Genomic DNA, 15,045 nt, shown 5'->3' on the forward strand with positions numbered 1-15,045 from the left:
AGGGAAATAAGTGTAGATAGTTGTACGATTTTTATTTTTTTTTGCAAATGTTTTCACAGCAGAGTCCATAAGCGATTACTATGTAGATTAAGTACTGGTTGTGCATCCCTAATCCGAAATGCTACAGGATCCAGAACTTGCCGAGTGCTTTCTGATTGTACAATGAAGGTGATTCAGACATGATCGCACACAGGTGGTTTTTTGCAGTGCTGCAGTCAGGCAGTTGCCGCCAACAAGGGGAGAGGGGGTAATCGCTGTGCAGGGGTGCAATCGCTTGTGCAGAGAGCTGGGTTTGTGCATTGTCTGCACAGCTCAGAACTTAGCCGCTGCGATGATCTGGCCAGGAGCTGACGTCAGGAATCCTTCCACCAAACGGCTGGCCACGCCTGCGTTTTTCCAGGCACTCCCTAGAAACGGTCAGTTGAGACCCACAAACTGCCTCTTCCTTCTTGTGATCTTTCTTCGTTAAATCCGTTGCTGTCTGTGATCCCCGGCGACTGACGCACCTGCGCATTGCGGAGGCGTGCTGTTCACTCTATGCGCGGTTCAAACCCGATCGCACCGCTGCAAAAAAGCTAGCATGCAATCTGGTCTGAATGACCCCCAATGTATACTCTTTCATGCACACAATTGTGTAAAATTGTCTGTATGAAACGTGAATGAATGTTGTGTTTAGAATTGGGTCTCATCCCCCAAGATATCTCATTATATGAAAATATTCGGAACCTTTCTGGACCCAAGAATTGTGGCTAAGGGTTACTGAACATGTTTTAATAAAGGTTGTGGTGGAAGAGGCCAAGAAAAAACCTTTATGAAACTTTCCCAGCGTCCCATGTTATCTGTGGATTTAATCCGCTACTTCACGGATAGGCCTCTTATATCGGCCTATTAATGTCCCATGCTAACGAGGCTTTCCATTTTTCTGTAGCACTACTGATGTTTCAGGGGATATGTCCGTCAAGGACATCAGGGCTGTTATTTTGATAAACCTAATGTGCATTTAAAAAACCTGACCACTTGAAATGTACAATACATGAAATGCAGTAAATTACGCATGTAAGCTGTAGTATGGTACTGGTGATGTAAGATACTAGAGTCTTTGCAGTCTGTATGGCCATTATGATACGGTCTCCTCCAGACAGTGCTCCTCTTCATGTTAATCTGTTTGTCTTCTGCAGCAAGCCTGTGAGATGGTAATGGATCTCCTGCGCGAGCGAGATCAGGGTAACTTTGGTGACCGGAATGAGTATGGTAACCGAGGTGGCGGAGGAGGAGGTGGTGGCGGAGGAGGAGGTGGTGGCGGCGGAGGAGGAGGTGGCGGTGGTGGCGGCATAGATGTAAGTATCGCAGACATGACGTATGTTGAACAGCAGCCATAGCCACGTCTGTGCAATAACACTGCTCCTCTTGTAGGTACCTGTTCCCCGGCACTCTGTGGGGGTGGTGATCGGGAGGAGTGGGGAGATGATTAAGAAGATTCAGAACGATGCTGGTGTCAGAATACAGTTTAAACAAGGTGAGGAAAACATTACATTACACTTAATCAGGTATAGAATACAGCAGTCCTGGAGATGGACGAGGAGGATAGCCTTAGTCCCCAGAATGATTACTGATAAAGCAGTGCTTTGGTATCTACTCGCCAGACTGAATGTTAACACTTTGGCCTTAAAGGTGGCGATTCAATTTATTGTGATGAGGGATTGGGGGCAGGATATTACATTTTTCCTATTTATTCAGCTGATCGCTCCAAGGCAGGCCGTGCAGTTGGGACGCCCAAGCGTGTCTTTTTTAGCAAATTTCAGATTGTCAGCATGGGGGTCTGCCAGCTGAATTGTGTAACTCTGCGGCTCATTGCGCCCAAATTGGGCAACAATTGAATTGCTCAGTTGGGCGCAATCTAGTGCCGGCTGTGGGGAGAAACTGTTTAATCGCCCCCAAAAGGTCTTTACAAATCTATTCTGTTCTTCCTGTAAAGTTAGGCAAGTGCCCCTCACCCCTCAGTGGTTATGGCTGGTCGACGAGCAGTATGTGGACCCCGCAAGGCAGGCGCCACAGTGTCTGTAAATGTAAAATGCTTCTACCAGTAGTCATCTTGTGCTGGCAGTACAACTGTACACATGACGATAATTCATAATTTCTTACTTTCCTGCCGGTGGGTGTGTAAAATGCTGTGAGTAGCGTTTTACACTTATCAACATCCCATCACAAGCCGCCTGGGGTTGGCCCTATCAGTAAGCACATTACATCCAGTGATGAGATCTAAATGGTGGGTGGGGTGTGTATCTGTATGCCGGTGTTCAGGATTCCAGTGGTCAGGATGACACCGGGATCCTGGAAGTAGAATGGCGGAGGGGCTAGCGTAGCAAGACCCTTGCGGGGGGGAGGGGCTAGCGTAGCAAGACTCTTACAACGCTGCGGGCTTGGTGGCGACTGGTGAGAATAGTCCCTTCTGGTCGGCTTTCTCAGTGGGCGGGATGTAGGGGGAGGTAATGCGAAACCGTCGGTCACACAGCTGCATCCTGGTGGGTGACTTATCTTCGGGAATCTTAAAATAAAACTTGGTCATAATCCTGGAACTCGTAGACCCAACATTACACAGTATTGTAGCACTGAGAAACATTTTGCTTGATCGTTAATTTAGTTACTAAATCTGTAGTTGCGAGAGTTGCGTTCAGACGAGTGAATTTAAAGGTTCGCAGTCCGTCAATGTGTCTGTTTCACCTACAGATGATGGGTCAGGTCCTGACAAGATTGCACACATTATGGGTCCCCCGGACAGGTGTGACCACGCTGCCAGGATCATCGGTGACTTGTTGCAAAGTTTGCGGGTGAGAAACGTGGAGAGGTTGGTTGGTAATAGAGAATACTATTATGCGTGCTCACTGCTTTTCTTTTTTCCTTTCTTACAATAGACTGGGCCACCTGGTCCTCAAGGCCCTGGCATGCAGCAAGGTGGTAGAGGAAGGGGCCGTGGACAAGGACCCTGGGGTGGTCCTGGTGCGGAAATGACTTTCTCCATCCCCACACATAAATGTGGCCTGGTTATTGGCAGAGGTGAGTTTATGCTGGGTGAGAGAACCTCACTGAGAGTGTGCCTGGTTTCCGTCAGGCTTTCCTGCCCAGATCTCCTCACTGTAACACCTGTCTGCTCTCTGCAGGTGGAGAGAACGTAAAAGCAATTAACCAACAGACTGGAGCATTTGTGGAGATATCCCGGCAGCCGCCACCCAACGGCGACCCCAACTTCAAAATGTTTATTATACGAGGCTCACCGCAGCAGATTGACCACGCCAAACAGCTTATCGAAGAGAAAATTGAGGTGTGTACGAGGATGGGAAACATTCGTCATTGCTGTTGGGGGAAATGATCTCTGTAATCTGTCTTCATGGTAGGGACAGCTGATTTTTGGGGGGATAAACCACTCAGCCCAAGCCTGGCCAACATGTGGCTCTCCAGCTGTTGTGAAACTACATATCCCAGCATGCTCTGCCACAGTGTTGGCATTTCATAATGGCAAAAGTGTTGGAGGGCATGCTGGGACTTGTAGTCTCACAACATCTGTAGAGCCACAGGTTGGCCAGGCCCAGCTTAGCCTTTTACTTCACTAGACCTGGATCAGGCACGAGGTGAACTGTGGTATCTGTTGTGTCTGGAGTCCTTGGCCTACATCCATGTAGGTGATGGGTGCACTCTAGAGTAATGCCGGTTGAACTTGAGACTGTAAACTGATCTGTTTAAACTACGATGAATAACACGTTTGTATCCTAGTAATATGTTGTAGCTGGTCAGCCTGTTATGTTTAAGTGTTTGTATGACACGTCCTTCATTTTCCCAGGGTCCTCTCTGTCCGATTGGTCCTGGTCCACCTGGCCCTGGTCCTGCTGGCCCCATGGGACCTTTCAACCCAGGTCCTTACCCATCTGGACCTCCAGGAGCTCAGGCACAGTATGTATTTTGCATATGGTCCTTGCCATCCTTTAATTCACCAATAGTTATGGTTGAGTGCACAGATGGTGGTGACTGACAAATCTCCAGCATAGATGTATGTTGGCCTAGGCTTGATGCAGTGCAAGCCTATACAGCAGATGCGTGGTAAGGACTGCTACCTCTGTTGGTAGTGGAACCTCTCAGTCCTTTTGTTAGCATACATCCTGCCTTTAAATACAGCCCTGACCTTCATCTGGCACTCCCTGTTCTGCTGTCTGCATGTGAAACTAAGGGATGCAGTTAAAATGCTGGCTGTCAGGATCCTGGCATTCAGGTTACAGACAGAGAGATCCGAACAGCCGACCGTACCTGCAGCCGACATCCTGGCTCATCAAGGCTGTTCCCAGCATGGCCAGCCCCCGAGGCCGCAGCGGGACTCTTAGCGCTCCCCTTGCTGCGGTTGGGATATTTACAGCTGGCATCCCGTCCCCTGGTATAACATATGTAACCCGAAACTACTGTTGCTGTATAATCTACGTAATGTGCTGTTATATCGCCAAGCCGTGCAATACCACCATCCTAGAACTCCCCGTGTATGACCAGGTGTTACTCACTGTGACTTGTAACCGGATCTTGTGATTTTGTTCCAGATCTCCTAACTCTTGTCTTTCTCTTACAGTCCGGGTCCTCCACCTCCCCCTCCCCCACACCAGTACCCACCACAAGGATGGGGCGGCACGTATCCCCAGTGGGGGCAGCAGCCAGCTCCTCATGACCCCAGTAAGTGGTGGTGGTAAATTAATCTGGAAGCGCTTTGTCCCTTATGTTGTATTGCTACAAGCTGTTACATATACTGTATAAAACAGTGCTGCCATATACAGCGGCAGAGGCCATTCCTTGTGGGTTTATTACAGCCTGCATTGATAACCTAATGCTGTCCTGCTGAGATGTGTAGCTTCAGGTGAGCGTTTTAAAGGAGATATTAACTTGTGTATAGATTCATTACTAGTTATTAATACAGCACACCTTCCGCAGTGCTGCACCAAGAATATTAGGCTATTCATATCCGTATCTGCCCCAGTGGATCTTACAATCTGTTCCATTCCACATACAGTCTAGGGTTAGAGTCTAGTTAACCTACCACTGCTGTATGTTTTGGCTTGTGGGAATGAATCTGAGCACCTGTATGAAACCCATGCAAGCACTGGGCAAACCAACTCAACACCATTACAGCCTTGGTGGGAATCAAAGCAAGGATCTCAATGCTGCAGTGCTAACCACTACGCCAACTTGGCTTTTTTTTTTTTTTTCCTTATGACCATTTAAGTGAAATTGTTCACACTACATTTTGTCAATTGCTGTCTGAAGTCGGACTCCCAAGGAAAATGGGTCCGAAAAAGATTTTGCAGGAAAGACTTTAGGAATCTCTTTGATTTTTAGAACCCCCAAATAACTAAGCCGTTACGAAGAGGTAATTCTAGAATATTAAAATGGTAAATAGATTAAGCATGTGAACTGCTTAATCTACTTACCATTTTATTATTATTATTTCTCTAACGTCCTAGTGGATGCTGGGACTCCGTCAGGACCATGGGGAATAGCGGGCTCCGCAGGAGACAGGGCACATCTAAAAAAGCTTTTAGGTCACATGGTGCGTACTGGCTCCTCCCCCTATGACCCTCCTCCAAGCCTCAGTTAGGTTTTTGTGCCCGTCCGAGAGGGTGCAATCTAGGTGGCTCTCCTAAAGAGCTGTTTAGAAAAGTTTTTTTTTAGGTTTCAATCTCAGTGATTCCTGCTGGCAACAGGATCACTGCATCGAGGGACTTAGGGGAGAGATTTCCAACTCACCTGCGTGCAGGATGGATTGGAGTCTTAGGCTACTGGACACTTAGCTCCAGAGGGAGTCGGAACACAGGTCAGCCTGGGGTTCGTCCCGGAGCCGCGCCGCCGATCCCCCTTACAGACGCTGAAGAGACGGCAGACCGGAGGTCCGGAAAGCAGGCGGCAGAAGACTCCTCAGTCTTCTTGAAGGTAGCGCACGGCAGCTGTGCGCCATTGTTGTCACACGGCTCACTGACTCAGTCACGGAGGGTGCAGGGCGCTGCTGGGGGCGCCCTGGGCAGCAATATAATTACCTTTAGTGGCAAAATAAATACATCACATATAGCCATTAAGGCTATATGTATGTATTTTAACCCAGGCCAGTTTCTTAAAAACCGGGGAAAAGCCCGCCGAAAAAGGGGCGGAGCTTATTCTCCTCAGCACTCAGCGCCATTTTCCTGCTCAGCTCCGCTGGTGAGGAAGGCTCCCAGGTCTCTCCCCTGCACTGCACTACAGAAACAGGGTAACAAAGAGAAGGGGGGCATAAATTGGCGATATTTATATATTAAGAGCGCATATATAGTAAACAACACCTTCTAGGGTTGTTTATATACATTTATAGCGCTTTTGGTGTGTGCTGGCAAACTCTCCCTCTGTCTCCCCAAAGGGCTAGGGGGTCCTGTCTTCGATTAGAGCATTCCCTGTGTGGCTGCTGTGTCGGTACGTGTGTGTCGACATGTATGAGGACGATGTTGGTGTGGAGGCAGAGCAATTGCCGATGATGGTAATGTCACCCCCTAGGGAGTCGACACCGGAATGGATGGCTTTAGTTATGGAATTACGTGATAATGTCAGCACATTACAAAAGTCAGTTGACGAAATAAGACGCCCGGCAAACCAGTTAGTACCGGTTCAGGCGTCTCAGACACCGTCAGGGGCTGTAAAACGTCCTTTACCTCAGTCAGTCGACACGGGTACCGACACAGATGAATCTAGTGTCGACGGTGAAGAAACAAACGTATTTTCCAATAGGGCCACACGTTATATGATCACGGCAATGAAGGAGGCTTTGCAGATCTCTGATACTGCTGGTACCTCAAAAAGGGGTATTATGTGGGGGGTGAAAAAACTACCTGTATTTTTTCCAGAATCAGAGGAATTGAATGACGTGTGTGATGAAGCGTGGGTTAACCCCGATAGAAAACTGCTAATTTCCAAGAAGTTATTGGCATTATACCCTTTCCCACCAGAGGTTAGGGCGCGCTGGGAAACACCCCCTAGGGTGGATAAGGCGCTCACACGTTTATCAAAGCAAGTGGCGTTGCCGTCTCCTGATACGGCCGCCCTCAAGGATCCAGCAGATAGGAGGCTGGAAACTACACTGAAGAGTATATACACACATACTGGTGTTATACTGCGACCGGCAATAGCCTCAGCCTGGATGTGCAGTGCTGGGGTAGTGTGGTTGGATTCTCTGACTGAAAATATTGATACCCTGGATAGGGACAGTATTTTATTGACTCTAGAGCAATTAAAGGATGCTTTCCTTTATATGCGAGATGCTCAGAGGGATGTTTGTACTCTAGCATCAAGAGTAAGCGCGATGTCCATATCTGCCAGAAGAAGTTTATGGACGCGACAGTGGTCAGGTGATGCAGATTCCAAGAGGCATATGGAAGTATTGCCATATAAAGGAGAGGAATTGTGTGGGGTCGGTCTTTCGGACCTGGTGGCCACGGCAACTGCCGGCAAATCCACTTTTTTACCTCAGACCCCCTCCCAACAGAAAAAGACACCGTCTTTTCAGCCGCAGTCCTTTCGCTCCTATAAAAAGCGACCAAAAGGACAGTCTTATCTGCCGCGAGGCAGAGGAAAAGGGTAAGAAAGGGCAGCAAGCAGCCCCTGCCCAGGAACAGAAGCCCGCCCCGGCTTCTACAAAGCCATCAGCATGACGCTGGGGCTTTACAAGCGGACTCAGGAACGGTGGGGGGTCGACTCAAGATTTTCAGCAATCAATGGGTTCACTCACAAGTGGACCCGTGGGTCCTGCAGATAGTATCTCAGGGTTACATGCTGGAGTTCGAAAGGTCTCCCCCTCGCCGGTTCCTAAAGTCTGCTTTACCAACGTCTCCCTCAGAAAGGACGTCGGTTTTGGAAGCCATTCACAAGCTGTATTCTCAGCAGGTGATAGTCAAGGTACCCCTCCTACAACAGGGAAAGGGGTATTTTCTTTATCATCCACTAGGGGTCACTGGAGTACTCTTGGGATATGGACGGGCGTAGCCGAACAAAGGCACTGAATATTTAAATTTAGGACTCTCCCCCCCTCCATATCCCCAAGTACCTCAGTGTACTTTGCCAGTGTTTTTTCGGTGCTCACAGATGAACATCGGCTTGTGGCAATGGCCACTTTTCAGAAGATTTTTATTTTTAATTTTTACACTTCCCGTCCCAGTTTCTGGAAAAACTTGGGTCCGGGATGGTGCCGCTGCAAGGCAGCGTATGGCGTGTCGGTCCTCACAAAGAGCACCCTCACAGCCACAGGCGCTACAAGGCAGCGCATGGCGTGTCGGTCCTCACAAAGAGCACCCTCACAGCCACAGGCAGCCACTGTCTCCTGCAAACTGAACGGAGCTTACAGGAAGAAGCTCAGTCACAGCCAGGATGAGACAAAGAGCTGGAAGAAACTACATCTGCAAGGAGCTTACACCAGAAGCCCCGTCACAGATGAGAAGCTGGAGGCTGTAACGGAGTTTACACAGATCACAGCCAGGATGAAAACGGCACAAGGTAGGGGTGTCAGGGCGGTCAGCTCACGCTGCCGCCCTGCTGTGTGTGAAAGTGTTAACTGTACCCGCCGCTAAGCACCGCTGAAGGGGTCCTGCTAAACTATGCACAGAGCGGCCGCACGTCACTCAGACGCCGGCCGCTCTCACTGTGCTGATGACCGGAGAGACTCCGTGTGCTGAATACGCGCAGAGCGGCCGCACGTCACTCAGACGCCGGCCGCTCTCACTGCGCTAATGCCCGGCACCACTACACGCCGCACAGAGACTGCCGAGACTTTAACACTGCCGAGACTTTCCTGTATGCTAAAGAGCGGCCGCACGTCACTCACGGCCGCCGGCCGCTCTTTCAATGACACACTGCACGCTGCTGGCCGGACACAGAAGACTGTGTACTACGCCGCCCGCTCGTCCGGACGGCTCCCCGGCGCTATATACAGCGCTCTTCTGCTATCGCTCTCCTGCTCTCCCTGCACCTCGAACCCCGTACGCTGCAGGTACCATGGGGAGACGGGGGGGGGGGAGGGGGAGTAATGCCCATAGCAGCAGCAAAGGCTGCATGGGTTTAAAATAAGCAGCGCAGCGTTTTAAACAGAATCAGAAGCTATATTATCAGTATAAAACTGTAGATATAAGATCAGTGGGAACTGTGATTATATGTTCAGCACATTTTATATATCTAATATATAATGAAGCTTGTTGCTGCCAGACTGTGTCTAATATCAGTATGAAACTGTGATTATATGTTAAGCAGTTTATATATATAATATATATATGAGGCTTTGGTTGGCAATAGGCTATCAGTGGCATAATCTATTGCAGGTTTAACCATGTTTTCTGTTAATTTCTATAAGACATTCACTGCAGGCAGTGTTCATATTAATGAAGGCTAACTAAATACATGTATTTTACTGTATCCTACACCTGTGTTATCACTGTATAATCTGTATAATAGGCTATTAAGTCTATATTAAAAATGCAGCAGGTAACCTGTACTGTGATTTTATGTGAAAACATGGCATGACGGCCATTTTAATCATTGCTGTTTTTCCAGTTATAATTCCAGAACATTCCGGCAATACACCTCTACTCCACAAGGAGGCGCAGGGGTGTTAGTGGGAATTTTTAGTTTAGGATAATTCTAGAACATTCCTGCCCTACATCTTTAAGCCACCAGAAGGCGCAGGGGTGTTAGTAGGAATTTGGTTCGGGTTTCATGCCCATGTGAAATGCTTTTCACATAAGGAACACTTTAGTTCCTAATAAATATGCTGTTCAGCAATAACATATATATATATATATATAGATATATATACCATATAATAAATTTATTAAGTCGTGCAAGTGTCTGTCTGTTGCCTATTAAGATGTCTGTCTACATAGCGAATAAGGCTCTAGTGCAGACTAAAAATGTTAACATTGGCAATTCAAATTAAAACAGCGGTAATCGGAGTCTCGGAATAACTCCGCCAGCGCTAACAAAAGACAATCTTTCCAAAGGGACAATTTTCCTTTGGGTACCAGAGGGTTTATTTCACTGGTCTTATAATTTAATGCACGATTCTATGTCAAATCTCACACCGATAACTACGAGTGAGAAGGGTACATTAGTCCAGCACTCAGATAGTGCGGGGTTTTGGACAACCATACAGACGCGATCCGCCATTGGTATATGCGTTTCTGTCAAACATTATAAAAACCCCTAGATTCTATGTATGAAACCATGTCGATCACGGTTAAATAAGCTGCACAGTATATCTGTAAAGCTTCTGCTAACGCCGGTTATTTTCATTGTCGTTAGTTAAGCGCTAAAAGGCCAGAGCTTGTTTGCTCCTAAATATACTTGTAACGGCATTTTATCCCTTTTAGGATATTCTGACATTAGCGCATACAGTATACTTGTAACGGCGTTTTATTCCTGTATAAGAAACAGTCACGCCTTGTAACGACAAGACGTTACAGTCAACAAGCCAGTGGTTTGATGACCTCTTTTACAATTGTGGAAGTGCGTCTTTTCATGTTACCTTTGCGAGGTTTCATGACTTCAACTCATATATGTCTCAGCTATTTACAGCTTGGAGTACAAAACTGCTTCTGTCGAACGGTTTGGCAGGTTGTCATTTAGTCTTTGCTGGTTTATAAACCAGGCAATAGTACGCCAACAGAGTCAAAGTTACTTATTTCCCTCTGTTTGAGCAAAATCAAACAGCTCCGTTGCAATATCAATCAGCAAGTCATTTACTACAGTTAGAAAATGGCTTTTCTGCAGTGAGTTTTTTGCTTTTTCGAGCCACAAAATTGTATAATTGCATTTGATCTTCACAATGCGTATTTACCCAGTCCGGTTTCTTCATCACAGGTTATAGCGTTTGCAAATCGCCACAACCATTACCCATTTCCATTCTACCGTTGCTTATCGCTTCCGGTATTTACCAAAGTGATGTTGCAATGATAGCTCATCTCACATAAGAACTATGTATCAACAAAGTCCTCTATCTTGCGCTACTAAGATATACTGCGGTAGCAGATTAAGTTCGAAAACAATCACATCTAAGTCTGTCTAAACGATATCAATTCCGAAGTAAGATTATAAATACGGTAAATCAAATACTTTTACCTACTACACCAGCAACAACAAAAGTACACGCACACTAGCGGTATATTGCTGTATTCACTTATTAAGAATAAAGATGTGTTTTCAGTTAGTTCGCCACCCTTCACTCGCGTTTCCCACAAAGGGACAAGGGTGCGTATACTCTGGAATGCAAGGATGCGTATAATCTGGACAACAGTCACAGAGAGTCAGGATTTGTATTTAAATTCAACGCAAAGGTTCTAAAACACGACACATTGCTGTCGATAAATGTACTAGAACTCTGTGCATTTTACAATGCAATAGATAAATGTCCTAGAACTCTGTGCATTTTACAATGCATTAAATGATTCGCTTTCAGTCGAACCAGAGAGACTCTGGTTTCTCTTCAGAACGAATAAATCTTTCGCTTTTTACTAAAGATTTCTGTGGAGAGAAACAACCGTGAGTTTCATGTAATTTTGTTTTTCAGGCCTGGCTCACGCTGCCCTTAAGCAGTCAAACAAAGCAACGGCAGTTGCATACTCAACAACCAGTGAGAACCAAGAAGCCGCATGACAATGCGGCAGGTAACTCAAATCTTCAATGGCTCAGAACGCCATTATGTGAAAATGTCAAGACATCAATCCGTGAGTGGACATCTGTTAGACACACGATCTCACCCGTCAGGGTTTGGATCTTGAAAACTGGACATTAAATCCACAGGTGTTTCGTATGTGAGTCCACACAAGGAGGTTACCCTCAAGTATATCAGTATGTGTACATCACATTCATGGGGTCATTCAGCATCGTGTGTCTAGCTACACCATTTTCCGCTTCTCTCTTCGTTGCCAAAACGGATCAGAAGACAGTTCGTCACAGTCATACTGGTGGGATCTCATGGGTTTCAGAGAAGTTGCTTCTCGAATTTTCAAGGAATACTTGCACACGATCTGGGCCCGCTCATAATACGTCCAACCTGTTACATCAGGAAACGTTCTTTTACCCATAGTTACCTATGTACCTATTATCTATGTACCGCAGCTGCGGTTGACAGGGTGAGGGTTCAGACCGCCCTCTTAAAAAAAAATAGAGCGTTACTGTATCGGTTATACCAACCATGTTACGAAATAGTAAGCCGCTTAAGGCAGCTCATTATTAAAAAGATTTCGTGTGCTTACATAGGTTGTAAACCTCGGAAGTTTCCAACATCATCCTTCAAGTAACCGTATTCTGTTAAACGGAATGGGATGGAAAACTGCGGTCATCTGCACTAAGAGTGCAGGTATCTGTGTGGTAAACTTATTTTCAAAGCGTTTGCTCTATTTGCGTCTGTAAACATCTTTCTACAAGGTGTCACCAAAGTTCAGACTCTATTTATCCCACCTACAGCGCTAGGCGATTTGAGGTTGGGTTCAGATTTATGACAGTTTTCATATTTTGGAACCTTTTCAACAAAAGGGAATTAAGTTTTCATATTTTGGAACCCTTTCAAAAAATGGGGATTAAGTTTCTCACTTTGGAAAACATTTTTCTTCTAGCCTTGGCTTCGGCAATAGTGCTTCGACAAGGGGTTTGTTTTCAGATTTGGTTGCCTTGTATTACAAGCCACCGTATTTGAGTTTTCTCATGACAAAGCAGATCTTCGGACGAAATCCGCTTTCGTATTCTTCACATCAATATACCAATAGTGGTTCCTGTGTGGACACCACATTCTAAAATTCTGAATGTGGTACACGCGTTACGCGTTTATATATGTACCGAACGACTACAGTACGTGATATGAATACGTTGTTTGTTCTATATGATACTGCAAACTGGAGTTAGCCAGTTTCTCAGCAGACATTATCCAGTTGGATAATAATGACTACAAGTCAGGCTTACTTTAAGGCTAAGTTACAATCGCCTACGTCAGTAATAGTTCATCCCACAGGTTCTGTGGGAATGTCAGACCCAGCGGGTCGTGGAGCGTCTACGACGCGGCTACATAGCCTTCAGTGCACCACGTTTGTGCACTTTTACACGTTATGAATGGTGGCGCCGTCAGCATATAGCTTTGGCTGCCTACTGTTACAAGTATCAAACAGCTCTCCCGCCCACGAGGGAAGCTTTGGTACGTCCCAAGAGTACTCCAGTGACCCCTAGTGGATGATAAAGAAAATAGGATTTTGGTACTTACCAGGTAAATCCTTTTCTTTGAATCCATAGGGGGCACTGGACGCCCACCCAGAGCAGTTTTACCTGGGTTGTTTTAAGCTCAAGGGAGCTTACTGAACAAATTTTACTTGTGTGGTATTAAGCTCAAAGAAGCTTATGGTAACACATTTTCACCGATTGGCTCAAATTATAAAGTTCTATCGGTTAAGGTGTCAACTGTTTAGTTGACAATAAGGTGGTGTTAAGCTCAAAGGAGCTTATGGTAACACATTTTCACCGATTGGCTCAAATTATAAAGTTCTATCGGTTAAGGTGTCAACTGTTTAGTTGACAATAAGGTTACAGGTCAACTTTGTGGTTGTCTGTTATAGGGATTCTCCATTGTCAATCTCTCTATATCCTGTTCGCTCAGTAAAAAACACTGGCAAAGTACACTGAGGTACTTGGGGATATGGAGGGGGGGAGAGTCCTAAATTTAAATATTCAGTGCCTTTGTTCGGCTACGCCCGTCCATATCCCAAGAGTACTCCAGTGCCCCCTATGGATTCAAAGAAAAGGATTTACCTGGTAAGTACCAAAATCCTATTATTCCACACTAATTGTGGTACCGAAACCGGACGGTTCGGTAAGGCCTATTCTAAATCTGAAATCCTTGAACCTGTACATAAAGAAATTCAAGTTCAAGATGGAGTCACTCAGAGCAGTGATGGCGAATCTGGAAGAAGGAGACTTCATGGTGTCCTTGGACATAAAAGATGCTTATCTACATGTCCCGATTTACCCCTCACACCAAGGGTATCTCAGGTTCGTGATACAAGACTGTCATTATCAGTTTCAAACGCTGCCGTTTGGGTTGTCCACGGCCCCTCGGGTCTTTACCAAGGTAATGACCGAAATGATGGTTCTTCTACGAAGAAAAGGCGTATTAATTATCCCTTACTTGGACGATCTCCTGATAAGGGCAAAGTCCAGAGAACAGCTGGAAGTCGGTGTAGCGCTAACACAAGTAGTGCTTCAGCAACACGGGTGGATTCTAAATCTTCCAAAATCTCAATTGACCCCGACAACACATCTGCTGTTCCTGGGCATGATTCTGGACACGGTTCAGAAAAAGGTATTTCTCCCGGAAGAGAAAGCAAGGGAGTTATCCGAACTTGTCAAGAACCTCCTAAAACCAGGAACTGTGTCAGTACATCAATGCACAAGAGTCCTGGGAAAGATGGTGGCTTCGTACGAAGCGATTCCATTCGGCAGATTCCATGCACGAACATTTCAGTGGGATCTGCTGGACAAATGGTCCGGATCGCATCTGCACATGCATCAGCGGATAACACTGTCACCGAGAACAAGGTTGTCTCTCCTGTGGTGGTTGCAGACTGCCCATCTGTTAGTGGGCCGCAGATTCGGCATACAGGACTGGGTCCTGGTGACTACGGATGCCAGCCTACGAGGTTGGGGAGCAGTCACAAAGGGAAGAAACTTCCAGGGCGTGTGGTCAAACCTGGAGACGTCTCTTCACATAAATATACTGGAGCTAAGAGCGATCTACAATGCTCTAAGCCTGGCAAAATCGCTGCTTCAGGGTCAGCCGGTGTTGATCCAGTCCGACAACATCACGGCAGTCGCCCACGTAAACCGACAAGGCGGCACGAGAAGCAGGAGTGCAATGGCAGAAGCTGCAAGGATTCTGCGCTGGGCGGAGAATCATGTCGTAGCACTGTCAGCAGTGTTCATCCCGGGAGTGGACAACTGGGAAGCAGATTTCCTCAGCAGACACGACCT

General features: G+C 46.5%; 1 protein-coding gene and 1 pseudogene across 2 annotated transcripts in view; both read left to right on the top strand.

Moving 5' to 3' along the window:
• The window catches only part of KHSRP (KH-type splicing regulatory protein), a 38,434-nt gene that overhangs the window by 18,108 nt on the left and 5,281 nt on the right, over positions 1 to 15,045 (top strand). For both annotated transcript variants that reach the window (XM_063931054.1, XM_063931055.1), the window contains exons 10-16: positions 1,179 to 1,337; positions 1,414 to 1,516; positions 2,728 to 2,828; positions 2,913 to 3,054; positions 3,159 to 3,319; positions 3,836 to 3,945; positions 4,607 to 4,707. In XM_063931054.1, coding sequence (XP_063787124.1) covers positions 1,179 to 1,337; positions 1,414 to 1,516; positions 2,728 to 2,828; positions 2,913 to 3,054; positions 3,159 to 3,319; positions 3,836 to 3,945; positions 4,607 to 4,707 — 877 coding nt within the window. The remainder of the gene's footprint in view (positions 1 to 1,178; positions 1,338 to 1,413; positions 1,517 to 2,727; positions 2,829 to 2,912; positions 3,055 to 3,158; positions 3,320 to 3,835; positions 3,946 to 4,606; positions 4,708 to 15,045) is intronic.
• LOC134938713 (U5 spliceosomal RNA) lies at positions 11,500 to 11,607 on the top strand (annotated as a pseudogene).

This window comes from Pseudophryne corroboree, chromosome 6, assembly GCF_028390025.1.
Source record: "Pseudophryne corroboree isolate aPseCor3 chromosome 6, aPseCor3.hap2, whole genome shotgun sequence".
Taxonomy (NCBI): Eukaryota; Metazoa; Chordata; class Amphibia; order Anura; family Myobatrachidae; genus Pseudophryne; species Pseudophryne corroboree.